Raw genomic sequence first — 24,103 nt, 5'->3', positions numbered from 1 at the left:
GTTTTATTTTGTATTGACAGTACACAAATCTGGTAGTTTCAAAAATCAATCGCTTGACAGTGTTGAATCGAATAACTGCATGTTATCAAGCTTCGGTACATGCATGTTGTGTATGCAGAAACCCACGCAAAGCGTCGAGGCAGAAGGGTTTCGGGGGTTCGCAGGACTTTGGATGCTCTGCAAGGAGTTGAAGAGTGTCTAGCCGAACCTGGACATTCTTGTGGCACATTCCCTGGTCGATGACGTTGCGCCGCAGTTCCAGGTCTCCGGCTTCAATGGGCGACCTGTCCAAAAGTAGGCACTTGAGAATGGCCGGCACAAAGTCACCCCTGCGTTCGGAGAGCTTCCCAAGCACAAACTGTGTCGTGCCCGGGTGAATGGTGATCAGGGCGGGGAGCACGTGCTGAAACAGGGGCACAGAGAGGTGCCTGAAGGGCTCCCGCATTGACTCGAGAAAAGGAGCGAGCCAGGCACGCTCAAACTCGGCAGCGGAGACTTCGCTCTTGTGCAGGAGCCGAGCTTCTGCACCAGGTCTTTTAGGTAAGAGCACATGGCCGGTTCTTCAGCCGCCGAGAGGAGTCCGCTGACTAACTGCGGCCTGAGCATCAGCAGGCGCTCGCAGCCCATGAGCTCGGCGATGTAACCCAGCGTGTCGTACTTGCCCTTCCGATGCCATGGGAGGTCCATCAGAAACAGCACCATTTCCGTCAGAAAAGGCACTGCTTCCGTCGCATCTCCGGAGAGAAGCACGTTCATGCTCACCACTCCCTTGAAGACGAGTCTCGTATGCTGGCTCACTGGGTCGATGTAATGCTCCCAGTAGGACCGGACGAATTCCAACAACGGGTCGGTAACCCGCGACCTTTCGACAAAACTCTACTGGAGGACTACCCAAATGTGTTCAAGCTTGGGTTAGGGAAGAGGACAGGTCCTCCGGTGCGGATTGAAGTGGAGGAGCAAGCCACACCCAAGTTCCACAAGTCGCGGCAAGTACCTTTCGCTCTTCTGCCGAAAGTGGACGAAGCCATCGAGAAGTTGGTGGAGCAAGGAATTTATGTTCCGGTCAACCATTCTCGTTGGGCGACGCCTATTGTTCCGTTTCTAAAGAAGAATGGAAAGATGAGGATTTGTGGAGACCACAAGGGAGCGCTCAACCCAGTCGTCAAGTGGGAGACTTACCCACTGCCCACTCCAAAGCAACTGCTCGCAAGACTGGGAGGTTGCTCGGTGTTTTCCCGGCTTGACTTGGATCAAGCTTACCAACAGCTCTGTGTCGACGAGGACACCGCCATGCTGCAGACCATGACTACACACAAGGGCCTGTTCAAGGTGACGCGATTGCAGTTTGGTGTGGCAGTGGCAGTAGCCATCTTCCAACGGTACATGGAAGGAGTACTAAACGGACTCGAAGGAGTTCAGTGTTTTCTGAATGACATCCTCATTGGTGGACGAACAGTCGCCGAGCACGACGAACGGTTGCGTAAGGTGCTGCAGCGTCTCCAAGACGATGGGCTTCGTCTGAATGCCGACAAGTGTGCATTCAGGGACAAGGAACTGACGTACCTGTATCATATGCTAGCGGGAGGATCACTGCGTGCACGCAGTGATCCTCCCGCTAGCATATGGTACAGTACCTGGGGTACCGTATCAACAAGGACGGAGTAAGCCCTTTGCTCCGGAACCAGTGAACAAGGAGGAGCTACAGTCGTTCTTGGGAGCCTTAAATTTCTATGGCCGTTTCCTGAAAGGAGCTTCACATGTGTTGGAGCCACTTTACCGCCTCCTGGACAAGGACAAGGCATGGATTTGGACAAAGACTGAAGCAAAGGCGTACCAGAGTGCCAAGAGCCTGCTGGAATGATCAGCCGTCTTAGCACACTATGATATGTCACGTCCCATAAGGCTGGCTTGTAACGCGTCTGCGTGCGGGCTGGGTGCTGTACTGAGCCAAGTGGGAGAAGACGGCGTTAAAAGACCAATGGCCTTTGCCTCAAGAACTTTGCCAAAAGCAGAACGTAACTATGCGCAGATAAACCGGGAGGCTCTGGCTTTGCTATTTGGTGTTCGGAAATTCCACCAGTACGCTTTTGGTCGGAAGTTTCAACTCTTGACAGACCATAAGCCGTTGCTGGGCCTCTTGCACCAGGCCAAACCTGTTCCTGCCATGTTGTCACCTCGGATGTTGCGCTGGAGTCTGCAACTTTCTGCATACAACTACGAACTGTTGTACGTATTTGGCTCCAAGCTGCGACATGCCGACGTTTTCAGTCGTCTTCCGCTTCCTGTCAAGAATGGGCACGAGCCACCATTGGGAGACATCTCGCTGCTGGAGGCAGCGCCGGAGGTTCCACTAGATTCTACCAAGATCGCAGCATTAACACGGGCTGACCCGGTTCTGTCGCGTGTGCAACGCTGGATTTTGCAAGGCTGGCCCTCAGGGAAGCTGCCAGAGGAATTCTGCCCCTTTGTGGCCAGGAAGAACGAACTGTCGAGCTACAGAAACTGTGTGCTCTGGGGATCTCGTGTTGTGATTCCAGAACCCGCACAGGCACAAGTCCTCGGGACCCTACGCACCACGCACGCTGGAGTAGTGCGGGTGAAAGCTCTTGCACGCAGCACAGTGTGGTGGCCGGGCATCGACAGTCACGTCGAACGCAAGGTAGCTGGCTGCCAAATGTGGCAAGAAACTCGACAAGCTCCCAGCAAGGCACCGGTGCACCCATGGGAGTTCACGAAGAACCCTTGGTCTCCTTTGCACATTAACTTTGCCGGTCCCTTCAAAGGGAAGGTTTTTCTGCTGGTCGTCGATTCGCATTCCAAGTGGTTGGAAGTTTCCTTGATGGAATCAGTGTCGGCCAGAGCACTACTCAAGGAACTTCGAGCGATATTAACGCGCTTTGGCATTCCCGAAGTTTTAGTGTCGGACAATGGAACTGCGTTCACGTCAGAAGAGTTTGCTGAGTTTGCAAACAAGAATCAGATCCGGCACATCACAGTCGCACTCTATCACCCGTCCTCCAATGGGCAGATTGAGAGGATGGTACGGGAAACAAAACAAGTGCTACGCAAGTTGTCTCAAGGAGATTGGGCAACAAAGCTCAAGGAGATAGGGCAACATGTTGTGCCCCCAGCACATCTTACCCAGTACAACTACGGGGAAGAGTCCGGCTGAACTTCTGATGGGGAGACGACTGCGATCTGCCATTTCATCCGGATGGATCTTCTCTGGAGCGTTACTTCCAAGACGGTTCTTAACGAGTTCGGGAATCCTGTCCCGGCGATACGGTGTATGCACGGAACTATCAAGGAAGCACCAAGTGTGTTCCCGGGTTCATCGCTTCAGTCACAGGACCCCTGTCGTACCAAGTTCGTCTGTCCGACGGTCGCGTTTGGCGAAGGCACTTGGATCAACTCCGCAACCGTGCCAGTCCACTAGACCTTGGTGAAGCTGCCAGTGACACTTGTGGTGACACGACCGATGGTGATCACTCCCCTGTGGTTGGCCAGGACCCACAACTACCGGGGGCGAATGAAGATTCTCCAAGTCCAAGTCTACCCGCCAGCCCCACCACCTCTCCTAGCCAATCTGCAACAACTTTAGCTTCTAGGTACCCCTAACGTGAGAGAAGACCCCCACAGCGTTACCAGGACTACGTTCCGTAGGGGGGAAGGGATGTTGTGTATGCAGCAGATCGGGCAACTGTGAGCGATGGCAGCGCCATTCTCCAGTAGGCGGACGTGGAAGGACTCACTGTTCGCCATTCCGTTTTCTACCTCTTCGACTCTTGTACGCGGCCAAAGTCGGCCTTGTAAATAAACCCGTGTTATGCATACCTAACAATTCATGATTTCGCTATGTTTAGATTTGGATGTATTCTGAGCACTACCAATTTTCAGTAGTAGGACTTTTCGATAAAAACACGGTTCATCCCACACAACCGGTAGGTTGAGAACATATCAGTTTGAGTTTTGAGCAGGGCATGTGAAATATCTCTAATATTAGATCTGGCCAATTTTATTAAGAAGACTGCTTGTTCAAGGTTGTGCACCATTGAAATCACTCTTAGAAGTATCTTACCAGTTCCACAGCTACATTCTTCTCCTTCACCTCAACCGCCGCCATTTTCTCTTTGTCATGGTACAGGTTACGTTCCATATATTTGCCGTTCATCTAAAAAAACACCCAACGCGAACTGAATGATGTATGACAAACTTTTGAGAAACGTTAAATGGTAAACAATTTAAGTTTTACAAAGATCTATTTTTCGCGAATTTCACGAATCGATTATGATTCGCGAAAAATAGGTCCCGCAAAGAACTCCAGTAAAATGTAAACACATTGGAATCTATATTCAGATCCCACCGCGTCGCCAAAATTAGAACCCGCGAATTATTTATTTTTTGTTCTTTCACCGTGTCACTCTCACGTACTTACTAATTCTACGCCGGAGCGCAAACACTGTCAGGTGTTTCGCGGGCAGAAAAATGAAAAGGACATCGTTTCATCCGTCATTTCGCTGACAAGCGCGCCTAATATCAAACAACAAAGTCGACGGCAGGGATGTTACACTGGCATACTATACTTCGTTTCAGCTTCGGTTCTAGCGCGGCAGATGTTATGAGCTGAAGGGCCAATCAAACAGCGTAAAAAGCGCAACGTCATGGCGTGCTCTCTGCGCTTGACTAGCCGGCGGAGGAGCGCGCACAGAGAGACGGCGAATACCGGCTGGTCCTATCAACTGCAGAGCACGCCATGACGTTGTGCCTCTTTCGCTGTTTGATTGGCCCTTCGGCTCATAACATCGGCCGCGCTCGGACCAAAGCTGAAACGAAGTATAGTCGAACATTGTAGAACACCAAACTGTTTTTGGTGGCGCCAAATATTGTCGTAGAAGATGGAACTGTTAGATGAAATGTGGTTTTAAAAAAAAAACACATTTCATCAATATAAAATTCATCAATACAAAGCAAAATATTTATTCGATTACATTTTGTAACAGTAAATTCTGAAGAAACAAATGTCTCAAAAGTTTGTTAAACAAAAGTAAATTACGCATTACTTCTCGTGAATTTTTTTCTTTTTTTAAAAATCTGAGTTGACACCTAAAAATACCAATTTTTATGCCCATAAACGCGAAAGTGTTTTTTTTATCATTTAATAACATCATGTCAAATAAGAAACACCAATCTATTGTTAAGTATGTGAAGTTTGCCTTCCCTAAAGTTTATCAGCACGTGTCACGGATCGTGAATCGCAACATGAAAGCTGAAGAACGGGGCATATGTTGATTATATGTTTTCCCGTATGAACGTAACTTTTTTTTTTAAACAGTCGTATGTTCATACTTGATGTAACGTTTTATAGCGTTTGCATCTTATACTAAAATGAAGCATGTAACGTTTTCAAGAAAATGACATTCCACGGATACAATAATAAAAAATGGGCTCTCCACGCGAACATAAATTACATAACTGCGCTAACACCTTCCGACAAAAAACGCGTTTGAGGTTATAAAATAAAATGTATGCTGTAAAATTTAAGCAAAATAATATTTCTAAACCAAGAAAACAATCCTCCCTATGTGTATGGTTGCACATTCCCGCAAACAAGCAAAGAACTTGAGCATTTTCAAGTTTCACAACACGCACCAAGAAACCCACAGAGCGCCGTCGGTCCTCATAGTTCGGCCTAATGTACGAACATTTAAGATTGCGCGGTTAAAGTTTGAACAAAATGCTTTTCGGCAAACGATTTAACGCCTACGAAGTTCCTTCTGATAGGCACAGCGGGCCGTTATTGATCTAAAATATATGTCATAAGGAAAAAACGGTTAAGTGCAGGTGAGCTGGTGTAAGTTATACATGAGGATTGAAACCGTTTTTTAAGCAACAGTCTCAGGTTTCAATCATCATGTATGCCATAAGAGGCGTTTTTTTTATCGTGGTATGCGATGCACTTTGAATATAAAGTATTTAGTAAATGCATGTAGCAACTTGTCATTCATGATAATGATTTACGAGGGACGTTTTGATGAAAATGCTTTGTTTTGCAAAAACATGCCTATTTCCGCAATTAGCTGGCACCTGTAATCGATGTGAAAGGAATTTTTGACAAGTGCCCCGAGGATTAAAATAAAACTGAAATAATAAACTTAGGGATGGACAGAACAGCACATATTTCGACTTTCAATGCAAACAGCTTTCTGTGTTGTAAGTCGAAAGATGTGAGGTCATGTTCGTCCCTACGTTTATTCTTTCAGTTTTATTTAATTTCACTGACGCGCTCCCGTCAAAATAAATACCCCGAGAACTTACTGCCCGATGTACAACTTCTTTAAATAAAGGATAATGGTTGTCACTACATCAGGCATTGCCGGATGATCAGTTTCTGCACAAATATAGCATACGCATATGAGAATATGTAAAATTCCTGAATTTACTGTAAACTGACAAAAATACATGGCTAGTGTTTCAGTTTACAATCAAGAAATGGGGCTCATTTCTCGTAGGTGATGCCATTTATATCTATGTATTTGCCGGGTTTTTCTGGCCGCTATTGTTTTTCTGCAGAGTTCCGAAAATCGCTTCGAACTTTGGAATCAAAGGTCTGTAAGCCTTGAAACTTTTTTCAGCTTGACTCAAAATCTGGTGCTACCTTTGGACAAAGACCGGGCGCTCATAGTTGCAGAGTTTATGTTTGGAGTGAGAAAGCACGGTTTTCGTTTGCATTGAGAAAACCGGTTTTAGCTTCCTCAGTACGTTTTTGATTTGTGAGTACCTCTAGGAGTCAGTTGCATATGTCGCCTCTGCTTAGTTTCACCTCATTTGTTATACATAACAAATGTGACCGCGATGTTCTTCTATATTTGAAATAAGTAAGCATTATTGTAGCTAGGTAGTTTTTGCATATTGTGTAAATTGCGAACGCTGTTCGAGCTTCCGTGGCAGTTGATAGAGAACACAAATTATACAGTACAGAAATAACTGGCACTACTGAGTGTTAACAGCAGTGGTTCTCAAATGGGGGTCTTCGGACCTTTTGGGGTCCGCGAAGGCATTCTATGGGTCCGCGAAGCCCTGCCTCAGCAGTTAAGCTCGGCACTAAAAGTTTTATCTCTTTTGAGATTGAGATGAAGCGTTCCAATTTTCGGGAGAGTTTTCTCGTCTGTATGTCAATTAGAAAATTCTACTTCATACTAAACATTAGTCATATCCATTTAATAAATCATTATCATAATTAACCTGCGCCTTTCCCTTTCCCTCGCCACGAACGGGGTGCTCCACCATCTCCGCCGATCCACAAGGGGTCCGCGAAACATCGTTGGTTGGGGAACCACTGCTTTACAGCAATGAGCTCTACAGGTGGCCTACAGGGTGCGGCTGTGATGACTAACACAATTGACCGGCCTTGCGAAATTCGGCTTCCAAACTTACAAACCTAAAATGGGCACGCGAAACAGGGTTTAAAGTCTGGGGGGTCTCAGGGGGTCTCAGACCCCCCACCGATTTTAACGGATGGTCTGGGCCCCTCCTCTACAGCCCCAGCATTAGTGAAATCATAATCATATCTTGCAATAAAATAGTTTGTTTTCAGGAATGTGGCATTTGAGAAATAGCAATTTGAGGGTTGCAGGCACAGCGTGAGCAGAGCCAGCAGTGGGGTTTATTTTATGTGCATCTAATAAATCTCGTCAGAACACCACCCCTCCTTCCCCCTTCCCCCCCCCCCCCCCCCCCACACACACACACACACAGACACCTTTCTTGTAGAGACCCTCCTCAACCTACGGGAGAGTTTAAGCACTGACCCGAACGCAGTTTCGGTTGGAGATTTACTACTTAAGGTCTGAGGTAGTGAAATATTAAAGATAAAACACTCGGAGCCCGCGCATTTTCCTTGTCCCATTCACGCCCATTTGTCATCTGCACACTGGTTTATGAGCTCGCATTCGAATGGCTTGCGAAGCGCGAAAACGCTAAAAACCAGGAGCAGAGCTGTATTGAGCAAAATAATCGGGGGGAATAATAATTTGAACAAAACATATGAGCAACGACCACCTGGGATTATGCTCCTAAACCACTGTGCAGAAGACGAAAATCTAGTGCAGGGCATAGTAAATTCAGGACCGCCGTTTTTGCTGTTTGTTTAATGTTTTAGCACATCTGGTTTCAGCTCTAAAAAAAATACGCATTGCACTTCTTGCGAAACTACGTTTGCGTACCCCAATTCAGGTTTGTATATATTTGGAATTTGAATTTTGCGAATAGTGTTGAATGTCTATGAGGAAACAGCTTGAAACTGAAAACTTAAAGACCAAATGTGATAGTGCTTAATGACGCAATATCTAAAAACGATATACGGGAAGTACTTGCGTACTCGGGAATCGAAGAATACTTCCGTACGTATTTTTTTAATTAACTGTTTTTTTTTTGTATCTAAATAAATCTAGTGACACGCGTTCCTTCTTGTTAGACAAACGGGGCATTAATCAAGATTACGGTCTTGTCAAAGATAACCCTGATTCTGAATCATTCACTGTATGTCACACAACACAAACTTAGGTGCATCAAGTATTTTTTTCATCGCTTAGAGCTGATGTACCCGAACATTAAAGTTAGATTAATATGGTTTATGATATGCATTTAATGGTGCTTTCTGAAGTACAGTTCATGAGAAGAATGCGGACACTATTCTAATTGCTAATGAGATGTTTAACCCTGATAGTGCAGTCCTATGCTTCGAACTTTTATATTTATCTGGTCTTTAGGGACTCTGCAGCCAAGAGATGTCAAAGTTGATGTAAAAATAAACATGATAATTTTTGTCCCGATTCTGAGCATTCTGGCGCCAAAACCAGAATGCTCAGTGCCCAAATTGGACCTCACTGCCTGGCCATTCAGTTGTTCACCCGTATATTTTGGCCTCAATCACCGAACAGGGACTAGAGTTAAGGCTCATTACTTGCGGTTTTGTATTCATCTGGCTGTTTGGCCTACGCATGTTACATTATCGCTCCTAAGGCAAACCAGTGAAAAGTCCATTTTTGGCTTTCCTCCGGTTAGGGAGGGCCAATGCAAAGTACCCATGCCCTGTCTGGCTTCTTGGAGCAAAACACAATTGGACCCAATTTATGTCCTTTGATATGCCAAACTTGAGTCAAGCTAGCTTTTTCCTTCCGCGCTGTTTGGGGCAGCGGAACGGGATGGGAAAAGGATGTCATAAAAGTAATTTAGGAGGGAATTTACAACAAATATTTTTAGAGCTATATTTACTACTCGAAACGAATATGTCGTAAGCGCCAGCGAGAGCTTGCGGAAAAGTGGCCGCTATAGTCACGTGACTGGCCGCTATAGTCACGTGGTGCTTGCGCTCTTTCGACAGCTTCGTATGAAATCTCAAAGTTAATTATTACACTTCGTTTGAAATGCAACAAAAGAACAAAAAAAAAACATATTTAGAGATCATAGGAAGCTCCCGAAAGATCGCAAGCACCACGTGATAGACCTGTGCGCAGGTCAGAAATTGACGGTGGCGGTGCGCCGCAGTGTACAGAGGCGTTCAGCCGGCGGTCCACAACTAAAGTGTGGCGGCGACGCCGGGGTTCCGGTGACTTCACCGGCGGCGCTGAACGACTCCGGCGTACAGCAGGGGACACATGACTCATGAGCAGTGAAAACGGGCACCAGCAGCTATGGCAACAGGTGCTGGCGTCACTACGTCACTGTAACGTGCGCACCTCGCGGCGTGGTGCCACTCCGATCTGGTCGGCCGGATGTTAGCGCGCGGTGCGCCTAGCCGCGAGCGCCGGAGAAGCAAATATGGCGGCCGCTTGTTTGATCGGTTCGTTCGGGCTTTGGTGCTGTGTGCGTCGCAAACTTTCTCGTGAGAACGGTCTAGTGGCCTGCGAAGTTATTTGCACTCCCAGGGGTGACACGGAAGGTCTTGTGAAATCCCCATCTCAACTAGCAACAGACGAACCTTCACGAACGACAACGACGGAGTCGAGAAGCGGCGGTTTGACTCCCAGTGAGATTGGTTTGGTGCTGGTGGCTTGAGTTGAAGGTGGGGAATCAGCGTGCCGGCATGGAACTGCCACAGCCGATGGAGGAGGCAACACAAGGGGTATAAAAAGGAATGCCTACACGATGCACTTTGTACAGGAAAGACCTCTTGCGTTGTCAGGTTTGTCGAGCCAGCCATTCGGTGCCGCCGGGAAACGAAGAAACGTCTTGTGTGGTTCAGGAGTTCTCTGCTGCGTGAGTACTTTGGAGTGCGTTGGTAGGTACTTATTCTCATGCATGATGTTTTTATGATGCTCGGGGATAACGCTTTGCAACTGTTCATTTGACTGTCACTGTCATAACACCTGATAATTATTGCGTTCGGTGTGACTTCCTTGGCTTAAAGTCAATGAAGCCTCTCCGTGTACTTTCAAACGAAAGCTCCAAGACTCTAATGAAAACTGGTCGTGTCTCATACAAGCGATTTGCGCTAGCCTTTTGTGTTCAATGTGGGCCTCTTCGGACCCCTGAATGCCTTCGTAGCGGCGTTCTGGGGTCCGTATACCTTCTGCGGTGTATTTTCTTCAAGACTGACCCGCCCTTCGCCTCCAGTTGTCTCAGCGAAGTGGGACACGTTGCCATCAATTTTGAAATATATGTTTATGCAGTCTACACAATTATCAATTAGAACGATTCCCGATTTTAATTTTTTTTTTAATTTGAAGTGTATCGGGTAAAAAACAAAAAGCAAACACGACGGTGGTAGCGCTGTGAACGTACATTTTGCGGTAATGTTTTCTTCGACATTATTGCTCTAATACTGATATAATGGTAGCACAACAACGTTTATGCCGTGTTTTTTTAATTTTTAATCTGAATACTTTAATTTACGTTTTGAGCATAAATAATGTGTTAGGGACGAAACTCCTTAGGGTCTAGCCTTGTCCGTTTGTCCGTTCGGACGGCGTCCGTGCTCACATAAAAAGAAAAAATGTTTGCGCCGTCGACAGGATTCAAACCTGTGCGGGGAGACCCGAATGGATTTCTAGTCCATCGCCTTAACCACTCGGCCACGACTACGGGATAAGTTGGGGGCTCTGAGATGTGGTAGTAACTCAAGAGCTGGGGAAGTCATGGATGAAATGTTGCATGTAGCCGCTCAACGTCTATACAGGAGAGGGCGCTGCGGTCAAGTGCGTATTTAATAGCGTTAAACTTTGCACGCATTGGCTCAAAGTTTATAGACTAGACGGCGCTGCGGTCAAGTGCTCAAATGCGTATATAACCACGTTCCATACCACACATTCTCTTTCTGACATGGACCGTTGAGTTAAGCGGGGGAGATGCGTTCCCACGACTTCGAGCGGATCCAAGCTGATCCGCTCGAATAACCACTGGCTCTGCATTTCACCGACCATAAAGCGGTAAAATTGAAGTCGAAACGCAACCCGGAACTCAGCACTACCTATGAGCAATAAAAAATAATCAGCACCATCAGCACTACAGATCAACAATAAAATCAGTATCATCATCACCACCAGAGCTTCGCCCCAATCAACATCATTCACCACGTGGAGACGAGGTCAATTTGTTTTAAACCGACGTACTGCCAGTCGCTCTACGATCGGTGACAATGGTGGCCCAGCAATTGTGTGCCGATCGCGCGACGGGCTTTTACGCGCATGGGTCCTGGGGACACATATATCCCCGTGTGTCGCCAGGTACTGCGCCATGCGTAGCGCCGCGCTACGTCCAGTTTCTCCGCTTATGTGTCCCATGGAAGGAAAAACAGCGATAAAAAGTTAAAAATGGTCGCCGCGCGGCAGCGCACTGCTGTATCCATAGCAACCGGTGCCGGCGTCCCTACGTAACTTTCGCGCGGCGCCGCGGCGCTCGGATCTGGTCGATACAGATAAAGCTGCTCGGTGCGCATGTGGTGCGCCTAGCGGCGAGCGGCGCGTGCTGCCCTGCGCCCAGTTTCAGCGCTCGTGTGCTCCATGCTTAACTTGAGGCGGCGGTGGCGCAGAGCGGCGGCGCACAGGTCTACCACGTGACTTGTGGCGGCTCCAGCGGGCGCCAACTACAAATTCCTTCGCGCTGTAAATATAGCTTTATACATTTTTTTGTTCGTTGTAAATTAAATGATTACATCCTTTTCCCATGCAGGCTGCTTAAAATTGTTTTCTCCTTTGCTTTTCTTCTATTGTTCTATTGCAGAGCATAAAATTAAGCATGCGTCTTCTTAAGCGCACTGTGTTACCTAAGCGAAGCGCGTGCAGTGCACCGCCTGCAAAGTGTGGTAATCCTTTTTTTAGACGTGCACTTATGATTGACAGCTCTATTTTATTTGTAGGGCATGTTTAATAGTAATGCTTACCGGAGTTACAACTGGCTCCTTGCCACTGAGGTCTGTTAGAACCAAGTTTTCCGAGAGAATTGAACTTTTTTCTAAGTGAAGTATTAGGCCTTCTTTAATGTGGATCACTTTTTCACTCGAAAGGCCTCTGGTTTCAAGAAGCTTTGGATAAGCAACTTCAAAGTATCGGGATTCACCTGTAAAAACATTAATAAAGCTGAACTTAATAGTCAAATACGAAACCTCTTTACGTCCTACAGCAATAGTGACATAAAGATTCCGGTGAATATATTTAATACATGGTATTCGGGTAACTCCGGGGCGCCATGAAATGTTGCAGGGGACACTTCCGCTACATCAAACGTATTTAAACACGTATTAATCCTGTCCGAAATGGTATGTATTTACAGGGTGTCTATGTAACTTGCACCAAACGTTACAAACAAAAACAAAAAACCGGAGAGTTCTGCGATAGTGAAATCAACGTATGTTGTTTGAATACGTTTTGTGAAAGTGCACGATTTTTCTTAGTGCGCCTAGTGTTTTAGTTAATTAAGACTATGTAATTATTTTCTTAAAATATTCATATGGGAGCCAAGGTGTGAATAGGAAAGTTCTAGAGCGCACAGAGAAATACCCAATCAAGGTTTTTCTCAGCTGCAATTGCTGCAATCTCGACGCGCACGCGCTTTGCGATTGCAGCGCTTTTAGACGTGCACCGAAAAAACGAAGACCCCCGTATAACTGCTGCTCTGTCCGAGACAGGGCTTCGTGTTAGCGTAGGCCCCGAGATCGGCGCATTGATTGTGCAAAGGTAGCGCGCGCTACTTCTCCCTACAATGACTGGCGCACGAAAGCCAACGTTGTTCTTCGCTCATCGTAGAAACTCATTGTCATGGGGAGGATCCAAGATCATTGCACAGCCGTAGTATTAAATAATTGTTTTAGCCCTCAGCGTAATACCGAGGGGAGATATAGCCTAGCTTATGGAAGGGCTTGGATGTCGTAGTTCAATTTCCGTCTTGCACGTCGCGCTTAAGCGCGTGTCTTCGTGCGAGTAATTTATTTGATTTGTGTCGTGTTGCTATCAACTTGTGCCAAGGTGTCCATTTGTTCTTCGACACGCCAACGATGCCTTTTTTGAATGAGCAAAAGGCGAATATGGTCCTTGCCTTGGGAGCGGAGGGGGGTTGTTAGAAAAAGGCTGCCAGGGTGCATCGAACATGGCACAGTAGGCCTCGACCAAACCCATCCACAATCATCAGAAACTACGATAAATTGAATCAGACTGGAAGCTTCAGGAAGAAGCGGCAGAGACCTCGTTTTTTAGCGAAGTCCTCCGCACAGAACTGTTGGCTTACATGGCAGCCCGTGCTCACGCTAGCGTGCGTGACGTGAGCGCTGAGGTAGCTGTACTAAAACCGTCCGTCTGCAGGATTCTGAAGGAATCTAAGCTTCACCCTCCCACGTTCAGCTGCATCAAAATTTGCATGCTAGTGACTTTAAAAGCAGTGTTGACTTCGCTAAACGAATTACGATCAAATTTGAAGAAGAACCAAACTTTTTCAAGAACGCGTGCTTTGGACAATTTGGAGCAAACTTTTCGCGAAACAACCAAGTAAACCTCCGCAACGCCCATTGCTGGAGCGAGAAAAATCCCCACTGGCTGGCGCAGTCGTGGCATCAGTACCAGTTGTCCCTTAACGTCCAGTGTGGGATCACCGACGGCAGCATCGCTTCTCTCGTCTTTTTGACCTGACGCCAACTGGAAACCCCCGTAAGAACGAGATCCTTGCAGGTGAGTGGATGATTTTTCCTGTAGTCTTCCATTGGCACACCTTCTGCACACTGTTTCAGCACGACGGTGTCGCCGCTCACAGCTGTAGCCAGCCTCGAGCCTGGGTCAACGGAGTCTTGCAGGAACAGTGTGTCGGGAAGTACGGGTCCGTGGCATTGCCTCCTACGTCACCGAACGTGACCCCCCTCGATATCTCCTTGTAGAGGTACGTGAATGACCGTGTCTACAGCACCAAGCCCACAGCGCCAAGCGCATTGAAGGTAACAATTACGTAAATTTGCAGCGATATTCCCGGGTGTATTTTTAAGAGTGCAACAGCGGACGTGTTAAAAAATATGTAAGTGCTACATTACTTCAGGTGGACATAAATTCAGGCACATTCTGTAGGCAGCCAACAGTGTTTAAGAAAAAACTGTTTTGAACCGTTGTCAGTTTAACGTTAAAACTGGAGACTCCTTCATGAAGCGGTCTTGATGCCATTATGACTAAATCTCGGCGTGAGGACGATGTCAACATCCAGGACGGCGCTTCTTCTTCGTCTTTCTAGTCAGGTGAGCCTTACATGTCGCATCGTTCAGGCGACGTTCAAAAAGTCTTTGAGCGAAAACACATCGACGACACGGAAACGACGAAAACACGCCCAAACTGTATAAAAACTGCGTCGTCACAGAGCGTGCTGTCTTGGGAGGTTCGCTATCACGTTAACATCGGCGCGTGGGCTTTCGCTTCCAAGTCGTCTTAGGGATAACATAATAAATAGTCCCCGTGACTTTTTCCGGTGAGACGCGTTGCGCTTCCGGTGAGACGCGTTGCCTCCAGTATGGTGGCTAGAAGGGGAAGTGTGACGGGCGCCGTATGCGCGCCATGTCAGAGAAAGGCGCGAGCTGCGATGAAAATCTTCGCCACCGCGAGGGGCGCTGCAGTCTGCAGGAGAGTCAGCGGTCTCGGGTGATCTGTTGGTTCGCGGGCGCCGGCGATCTTCTGAGGCTGCTACAAGCTCTGATGTTATGGCTGTTCTGCTGTTTTGTCTGTGAGTAATCATAACATACATTAGGCTCATAATAAATAAGTGTATTAAGATAAGCTCAAAGTAATCAAGAGTCGTCCTAATGCCATTTCGGTCTAATTCAAGTCCACTGGGTTAAAAGTAACTTAAAGAAATGAAAAGAGTAATAATAATGTCAACTCAGTTTATTATAGATCATTTGGAGGTTTAATAACGCGAAGTAATCGAACGAGTAACCAAAATGTCAATTAGGCCGAATTAAAGTTTATTTGGTCAATAGTAACTCAAAGTAATAAAAAGTAATTGCAATGTCAATTGAGCGAATAATAAATAATTTACAAAATATTAGCCTCAAAAATATAACAGTCATCGCAATATAAATGAGGCCGAATTAAGGTACCCTGGATCAAAAGTAACTCGAAGTAATCAAAAGACTAATAATAATGACTGACTGAGCTCACAACCGATAAATTGGCGCTATAACTACAGAAAGTAAACAAAAGTCACCAAATGTCACTTAGACCGATTAAAGTCAATTGAATTGGGAGTAACTCAAAGTAATCAAGAGTAATCATAATGTCAATATTAATCACATAAAAATTCAATTTGTTGAATATTAGCTGAAAGTAATGAACACTCATTACAATGACGTTTAATTCGAATTTATGGCCAATGGATCAAAAGTAGCTCGAAGTAATCAAAAGGGGAATAATAATGTCAACTGAGTTTAGAATAGATCAATGGGAGCAATAATAGCATGAAGTAATCAAAAGAGTAATCATAAAACTGCAGAAGCGTATGCACTTGAGCTAGTTGGTGACCCATGGTTTTGAGGGTAAAAGCGCTCAAAAAAACGTACAAGTAAACGAAACGAACAACATAGAGCGCTCCGCGTTACTCGTTTCTTTTACTTGTACGTTGTTTTCAGCGCTTTTACCCTCTCAAACGAGTAATCATAAATTGCAGTTGTGCTTATATCATCTGAATTGTATCAATGATAAGTCGAGTAATAAAAAAAATATTAAACAAAACGTCCATTCAACAAAATTTAAATTTGAGTGCGCCATAATAACTCCAGGTTACAAAAAGAGTAATAAACCTATCAATTACGCCTCGTCAAAAGTGAGACTAGAAACTCCAAGTAGTCACAATAGTGATCAAATGATCAGTTGTCCCCCAAAAGATCTAAGTGTATAAACAATTTTTCTAAATTACCAAATGTGTAAGCAAAACATGACCATTGAGGCAATTAGTGCATATACTATATATATTGTGGATTAAATTGACTGACTCCGGAATTAAAGTGGGTAGCGCAAGGATTAAATTGTGTGGCATTTGGATTAAATTCGGTGCTACTGGGATTAAATTGGACGTCGCTTGGATTAAAATCAGCGAGAAAATTTGTAGCTCAGTGTGTGGCATCTCCGGATCAAGCGGCAATCAAACATTTATCTGCATGCGCACTTTTCCTGGACATTTTTTGCTGACTTATTAAAATAAAATACTCGTCGCGCTTGCTAACGCCTGTCCATGCACTCTTCCGAGAAAGAAAAAAACTCTCAAAACAAAGGCTGCTTCAGAAGCAAGTAGTTTCTTCCTTTGCCTTGAATTCTTGACGCAATATCCGTAAGAGAAAATAAAAGTGAGTTCTACATTCTATGTCTTGTTCGTAACATTTTTTTCTGCTGCACTCTGAAGCATATGAGGTGTCCACGATTCATTAAGTTATCAAGTAAAAAAAAGTCAAATTTCCCCAGTAGAAAACATATATGCGACAGAGTGGACGTTCACCTGATCCAGCGTATTTGTTCTAAATGTAAATCAAAAATATTTTTTTTCTTTCTTTTTTATTGTGTAACAAGGCGTCAGTAGATTCAGCTCTCGAAGAAAACGTCTAGTTATTTCTTGTTTGCGTATTAATTATTTTACAGTATTCGTAACAAAGGGAAAATATCGCGCAGCGCTCCATTCCTATGCTCCGCACGCCAGCGCTAACTCGCCTGCTGCGCGCAGCGCCCTCTGTGATTTTCATCGCAGCTCTGTGCAGCCCTTCACTCCTGGCCGCCACACTTCCCCTTCCAGCCACCATACCTCCAGTGAACACGCTATCGCGGGTAGAACTCGCGCACGCTCTCTTTCTACCCTTTCCACATTGCGGCAGCAGGTGCTGAAGCACATGTTGGGGCCCACACAAACACGAACCCCTGTCTCGTACAGCGCGACAGTGATAAGGTGGGCTTCGTTTCTTCAGAGCGCGTATGAGAGCGCTGCAATCGCGACGCGCGGGCACCTTGTCACAAGGTCCCTTTTTTTTAATTTCGCGGGCTTTCTTTTTAGGTTAAGAAATACAAGCGCCCAATGTATATCATTTAGAGAAACACCCTCATTGAGTGTTCCTCAGTGGGCTCTACAGGTTTCCAAACCACACCTTGGCTCTTAAACGAGTAATTATAAATTAGCTAAATATTCCTAATAAACTCAAACACTAGTCGCACTAAAAAAATGTGGACTTTCCCAAAAAGTTTTTAACAACATATACAGTTAATTTAACACTCGCCAAGCGCTCCTTTTTTTTTGCAAAGTGTGGTCCAAGTTATCGGGGACACTTTTTATACACTCCGTAATTGAGAAAAAGGAAGACAAAAACGTTTGTTATGTGAATACACCGCACTATATATGTTGCACCTGCAGTCGGTGTGGTTTACACAATCTCTCTTTCCTGTGGATGTATCTATACAGACACTTTGCAGCAGCTGTGCATAGGCGCCGCCATAACCGACTTTCCGTGTTTCCTTTTACTTTTTGCGTTTGCTTCACTTCATCGTTACCACAGCAGAGAAGGTTATTGCCACGTTAGTTTCTCCTTTGCTGTCCTCCCAAACCTTGGCCTTTGCGAAGGCTCGTCCACGCCCGCTTCCATGGCTACGCATCTCCGTAAAACGAAAGAAGGTCAGCAATGGCGGCTGTCTTCTCTACAGGACAACCGGGCAGATGTGTTAACGACCGGGCTCGTAAGCACTCTCTTTTTTGACGGAGCGCTGCATCGGGACTCCTCGCTGTACATTGTAATGGATATGGTTGTATTCCGCAGTTATATAATATTGAAACACTGTCCAAATATCACAGAAAGACAGCTCGAGTAATTTAGGTTGCTTTTTGAACCTGTCTTCTGTGGAAGTGTAGAATTCTGGACGTGAGGTTTGTGCCGGTGTTGAATCAATTAACCCTTCTGGTGGTGACTTATCTCTTATTAATCAGACTGACACATTTTTGTGACCGTGACTGTAATAAAATAAATCTCTGTACAGTTTTTTTTTTTTAATTGTCCTTCTTTTTTGTGGAAATCTATTTTGTTCTGAAAGAAAACGACAGTTTTGTTAGTCAGGGCTGTATTTGTTTTTCTTCTCGTCCTTGTGTTCATTTTTGCTCTGTTTTTACTTCTTCGAACATGCACCGACTCGACCATCTTCGTCCCTTACTACAGTTCCTTTAAAAAAAATATTCTCGAGTTAAAATAAAACACCCCGAATATCAGGCGTGGAAAATTCTAATCAGTAAAAGCTTGCAGATTCCAATAGGAGTAGGCAAGAATGCTGCTCGCTTCAGTGATAAGGCTTTTCTCCTTGGCAAACATAATTAGGTGTTACTTAAACACGACCTCTAACCCTACAGAAATAGCAGGCTGGCGTCTTTATCTAGCTAACATAAACTAGCACCCGATTTATAAAAATTCTCGTATATTGCGTCTTTATTTTAGTAGACGAATCGATTAAAATGATTGAGTAAACTATATTTTTATTCGGGAACGATATGCACATGATAACGAAATTCTCAAAAATTAGTAACGAGAGGACCAGGAATCAGTAAGAAACTAAAATATAGACTACCGTATTCTGCCGTAATTGGGGTAAGGCTACGAAAGGCACAGATAGGACTATTTTTAGACAAGTATAGTGTCATAATATGAATAAATTTGAAAGATCCCAGATTCAAATTCTAGCTAATTTTATCCTAACACCTTGAGTGAACAATATGCCATAAACATATTTGTAAAGTACACAATTAGCCGGCCATTTTATTATCCTGCCATGAGCTGACCAGGGGAAAATTCTAGCGCAGACCCATTACAGGTTTCCAGGAAAACAAAATGTGCACGGTAGCTTTACTTAGTTTTACTAAATTTGCAATTTATGATGTTGGTGTTAGAGCTAGGCCTGTCGACTGCTTAGAAGTCTCCGTAGTATCACTAAAAAGGCTTAGCGTGTAATCAACAACACTTATTTTGTAAAATCTGTATGCGAGAAACAGTGTAAAAAAACTCTATATCCTTTCAACATTACTGAAGCGTAATAAAATTTTAGTGTCCTTCCATAAATGAAATAAAAACAGACACTTGGAAAACACGGAGTTCAAAGTGCAGCTAGAGATATTATGGACGTTGTAATTACTGTAAGAAACAATAGCGTTTCATCATCCGGTTATTGAAAATCGAGCTCACTTAATCGCTAACACCTTCTGGATAGGGAAACCGTAGAGCTGATATTTCTACGCCGCCCACCAAAAGCCGTCGCTGACCAGAGATAGAAACGATGATTGAACACGATTACCAGCTGAACGCCGACGCAGCCTTTCTGCCCAATCTGTTTTGCGCTGGCCATCAGTAAGTTATGAGGAAAAATCAGTACGACGACCATATTATCAGGAGTTGTTGACATCGTCTCATATTCACAGCTCGTCTTCATTGATTCGATTATCAAAAGTTCCTTTTTCGGTTGTGTCAATACTAGAAAAGTGGTACTTGCATCTTCGAATAGATTTTAAACAGCTTAGGTTTTAATATTATGCGCTCATTTGTTGAGTACATTCCAACATGCTATCTAGCACGCAAGCGTCCAATTACAAAAGTATCGTGTGAATATGTCTGACTAAGTTACGTCGAGCTAAAGCTGTGCATTGACGAACATTTGCGGGTCGTATGCTGTGCGACAAGTTACACCTTGGATAGGTTGGCAAGCCTCACAGAAATCACGGTTGTCCCGGTAACACACATTTGTTTCTTCATGTAAATATCCGCATTACTACGATATTGAACCTTAGATTACCAAAAGTGTCATACAATATTTAAAAACACTCCAAATGCTGTCTGTATAACAAAGTTTAGTACATTTTGTCATGGCGTATAATATTTTGTACTCAGTTCCAACAAGCTATTTGGGGCACAAAGCGCAATGGTGGTTCTGCAAAATTGCTTTGACAAATAGGGAAGCACGTGTATGCACTAGCATATATGATATTAGCTTAACTTAAAACTGTTCTAAATTAAGTGGTTTGTCAGGAACAAACCAATCAATTGTACTAAAAATTATACATACCTCTCGCAGTGGCATTTTGGATTAAAGCTTGCAAAGCGCATAGAAAAATATACTTCATCATTTTCTTCTCTACGAGGTGTTAGCTGTTTTACCATGAGCTTTTATAGAAAATGAACATCCTGGTAGTTCAATACATTGACCCCTTCAGTATTGACATTTTTATTTTCTGGTTCTAAAGGGCACTGGAAAATTAAGTGAAAGTGCTGAAAGAGCACAGAGTGCGTTCTGTAATGGTCAACTGCGGTTGTTGCGTTCTTGAAAGTCTTTTTACAATAGATTTGGATTTAGTTGACGCACTATAAGATATTTGCTTTAGAAGCGTTGATTTTGTAGTGTGGTTTCATTTGAAATCGAAGATGCGTGTCGAAGTGGGTGTTTTGATTCGCTTAAAAATATATATTTAGCCCCATTTCGCCTATAAATTAACCTACTCCGGTTATTTTTTTTTTTATTTCTTCACACATATTTTGGACTAAAGCTAGGTAAAACGCTTCGCTTAGGCCGTTTTTTTTTTTATTCAGTTCTGGCAGTTCTGATAAAAGGGTAAAATATATCACTCACAGTAATTATTCTTGTTATTATAAGTTGCATGGCTGTTTGACCAAACCGCTTTAGCGTATTTTTTGCCGAAAATGAAAAAGAAAAAAAAAAACATTTTTGGCCATTTGCTGCCAAATCTGGAGCCTTGAATCTTCGGATTCATTGTAAATTTTGCTTACTAAAAACCATATGCCTTTAGTCCTATACATATGCTATCGACAGTTACCATTTTAGTTCAATTTATTTAAGGAAATAATAGCTACACATTTTTATATTTTATCGAAAAGTTAATGCAGCCATAGTATGAGCCCATATTCAGTAAAAAATAACTCTTTTATTTCTGCGGGTAATCTTTTTGTGCAGGTAATCCAAATTACCCCTTTTTCATTGTATTTTAGTTCATGTTCCAAAACACACATTCAGCCGAATCGGCTGTAGGATAGTTTCGCAAGTTGGCTTTAGTGCAAGGCTTTTAGCCTTAGGGTGCTAAGGGAAGGGGTTCGGAAGTGTTTTAGAGGTGAAGGGGCCACAGACTGAGTGAGCTTAAACATGTCTTTTTTTTTATCCAATAATATCCTGCCTTGGCCGAGTTTTTTTGTTAAGCTTAAGGAACTACAAGGGTTGATTAGGTGATTAGATGAGGAGATGACTACCATATCTTATGTAATCCATCAATAAAATGAGAAATCCTTTCTCCCGTTGCGACGAGCCCATGGGTTGCAATGCGCCTACTCCTGCGTCCTTAGTTTGTCTGTTTTTTTTTAATTGTGATGGAGATCGGCCGACGTGCCCCTAATACCAGAGCACGTCTGCCCCTACTCCGGCGCTGTTCTGACGGCACTGGAAAACCATGTTTTTTAATGATGATGATGCTGATGATGGTGATCACAATGATGGTGATGATTATGATGATGGTTATCATTATTATTATTATTATTATTATTATTATTTTTATTATTATTATTATTATTCAAGTTAGGACACATGAATCGGGGTGCATATTTACGTATCTTTGTTTATCTCAGACTAGCATTTATATTATTTCTCTTCCACCATCGTGTTTGTATTTTTTTATGTGTTCTGTTCATTACCTTCCAAAGAGCGCTCGGACTCAATCCTAACGGTTGTTATAACCAGATGATATATTCGTACGGTAGACCTGTTGTTTTCGTTAGCACTGCAGACTCCTATCTGCTCCAGCTCCTTATAATCGAAGTTGTATAAAGTTTCAGCAATGTGTGAAGTTCATAGGTATGGTCGGGTCTCAATACGATGGCCGGCATAAAATAATATGTCAGAATAAGCGTTTTCTTATTATGAAACAACTCAACATGACTATACTAAGGTCAGCTTTGTAAAAGACTAATGGAAAACAGCTTTTGCTTTGTCTTCTTATCCTTCAGCGAGTACAGAAACAAAAATAAATTGATACAGCACACGTGTACACACGATGTTTGCTTTGAGCTGATCTTTATTCATTTTAGACGGAGTGAATAAAACGTTGTAATATCCATTTTCAATCTCAAAAATATCAGGTCGGTCTCCTAAATAGACCTTATCAACGATATTCTAATTACGAATTCCTTATAGCAATTCTTAATTATTTTCACGGCATGTTTAAGTGCGGAATCTAGATAAAGCAACCAGGATTATCCTTGTCCAGTTCTCGGCGGCTATGCTCATTATCTAAAGGCTAACCTTCCCCGTACTGTAAAAATGGCACACATTTTTCACACCAAAGTGGGTCTGCAGTTCTGTCCATTTCCACAGCAGGTGCTTTTATCATTCGCGGATTCATTGAGAATTACTGTAACGCTTACAGAAGTAAACATCAGGGCCCGTTTGCTCGAAGAACTAACCGCGGCTAAAGTTAGCCGCAGTACCTAGGAGAGGGATTTTGAAATCACGTGATTGGAGGGCCCGGTAGGGATGCGGGGAAACATGGCGGTGCCCCGGCGAGTGAGCGCTGCTCGCTTTAAAACTAATAGGGAGTTTTAGCGAGTCGTTTTTCAAGCACACGGTTCCGAAATCACGAACGGTACAGCTGGTCCGTTTCGTGAAACCGTATGTCAAATTTGACATACTTTAGCGAATCGTGAAAGTGGCGCGACCGTGTAAACGATGATGATGATCTTGCTTAACGGTGGCGCAATCTTCTAGTAAACATGTGAAACACTCTGCCTCTATCTGCCGGCCGATAGAGGCGCCCTAACGGAGCTGCGGATCGAACCGCCACCTACAGCGTCTTCCAAGGAGCGGCCGTCCCCGATGCATGGTGGAGCCTACGCCAGTGGCGGTTTGTGTTTCCGGCGTACGACTGATGTAAACAAGACGGCCGACGTAACATTTGCCGGTCGGAATTTCAAGAACTGCGAAGTTAGATAGAGTAAAAAGTGTCTGAACGACCGTAAAGGTATGTGGTGTGTCTCCGTTATCTTCAACTTGAACGATAGTTCACGTTGTGTGCCATCGAACCAAATCATTTCGTCTGCTCGCTGTCGTCATGGCAGCTAGTCTGCCCGCAGATCGCTAACATTTACTAGCATACGCAGTTTACAGCATTCACGATCGCTTACGATTGCGAGCAGTCCTCGAAACGATTTGGTTAAACCTCTCAAATGAAGCAGACTAACAGGACGGCAAATCGCCTCCCGCTGTCCCTAGGCCTAACGCTCGGCTGGGTCGGCGAAGGCGGTCGCCGAACCGACCGCCATCTTTTTTTTACCCGAGTCGTGAACGGTGCTGGCTGCGTTCCGGTGACGACTCCAGCGGCCGGAAAGGGAGAAACGAACGAGAAGAGCCCCTCGATTCCCTGAACGACTCGCGCGCGCATCCGTTCGAGGGCGAACCGTTCATGTGGAAACGACCTGCAATGTCGTAGCTGCAATATCGGGCGCGTTAGTCCGCAACGAATGGTGCAGGAGGCTTTCGCGTTGCCTTAACTCACCTAAATCGCAATGCATGAGCAATGACCTCACCGCATTTTTAGAGCGCAGCTCTTAGGGGCCCGTTTCCGGCTTGAGCGGCGT

At 44.5% G+C, this 24,103-nt stretch overlaps 1 protein-coding gene across 1 annotated transcript in view; it reads right to left on the bottom strand.

Moving 5' to 3' along the window:
* LOC115315959 (A disintegrin and metalloproteinase with thrombospondin motifs 7-like) overlaps nt 1-20,595 on the bottom strand; it is a 94,251-nt gene extending 73,656 nt beyond the window's left edge. Inside the window, 3 exon segments of the mRNA XM_040213691.1 lie at nt 4,079-4,171; nt 12,380-12,555; nt 20,535-20,595. Of these exon segments, the coding sequence (XP_040069625.1) occupies nt 4,079-4,171; nt 12,380-12,555; nt 20,535-20,595 (330 nt within the window).
* Between the last annotated feature and the right edge of the window lie 3,508 nt (nt 20,596-24,103).

The sequence above is a fragment of the Ixodes scapularis genome, unplaced genomic scaffold (genome assembly GCF_016920785.2).
Source record: "Ixodes scapularis isolate PalLabHiFi unplaced genomic scaffold, ASM1692078v2 ptg000460l_1___fragment_1__unscaffolded, whole genome shotgun sequence".
NCBI classification, from domain to species: Eukaryota; Metazoa; Arthropoda; class Arachnida; order Ixodida; family Ixodidae; genus Ixodes; species Ixodes scapularis.
The sequence above is the reverse complement of the archived record's forward strand: the minus strand, read 5'-3'. Positions and strand labels throughout refer to the sequence as shown.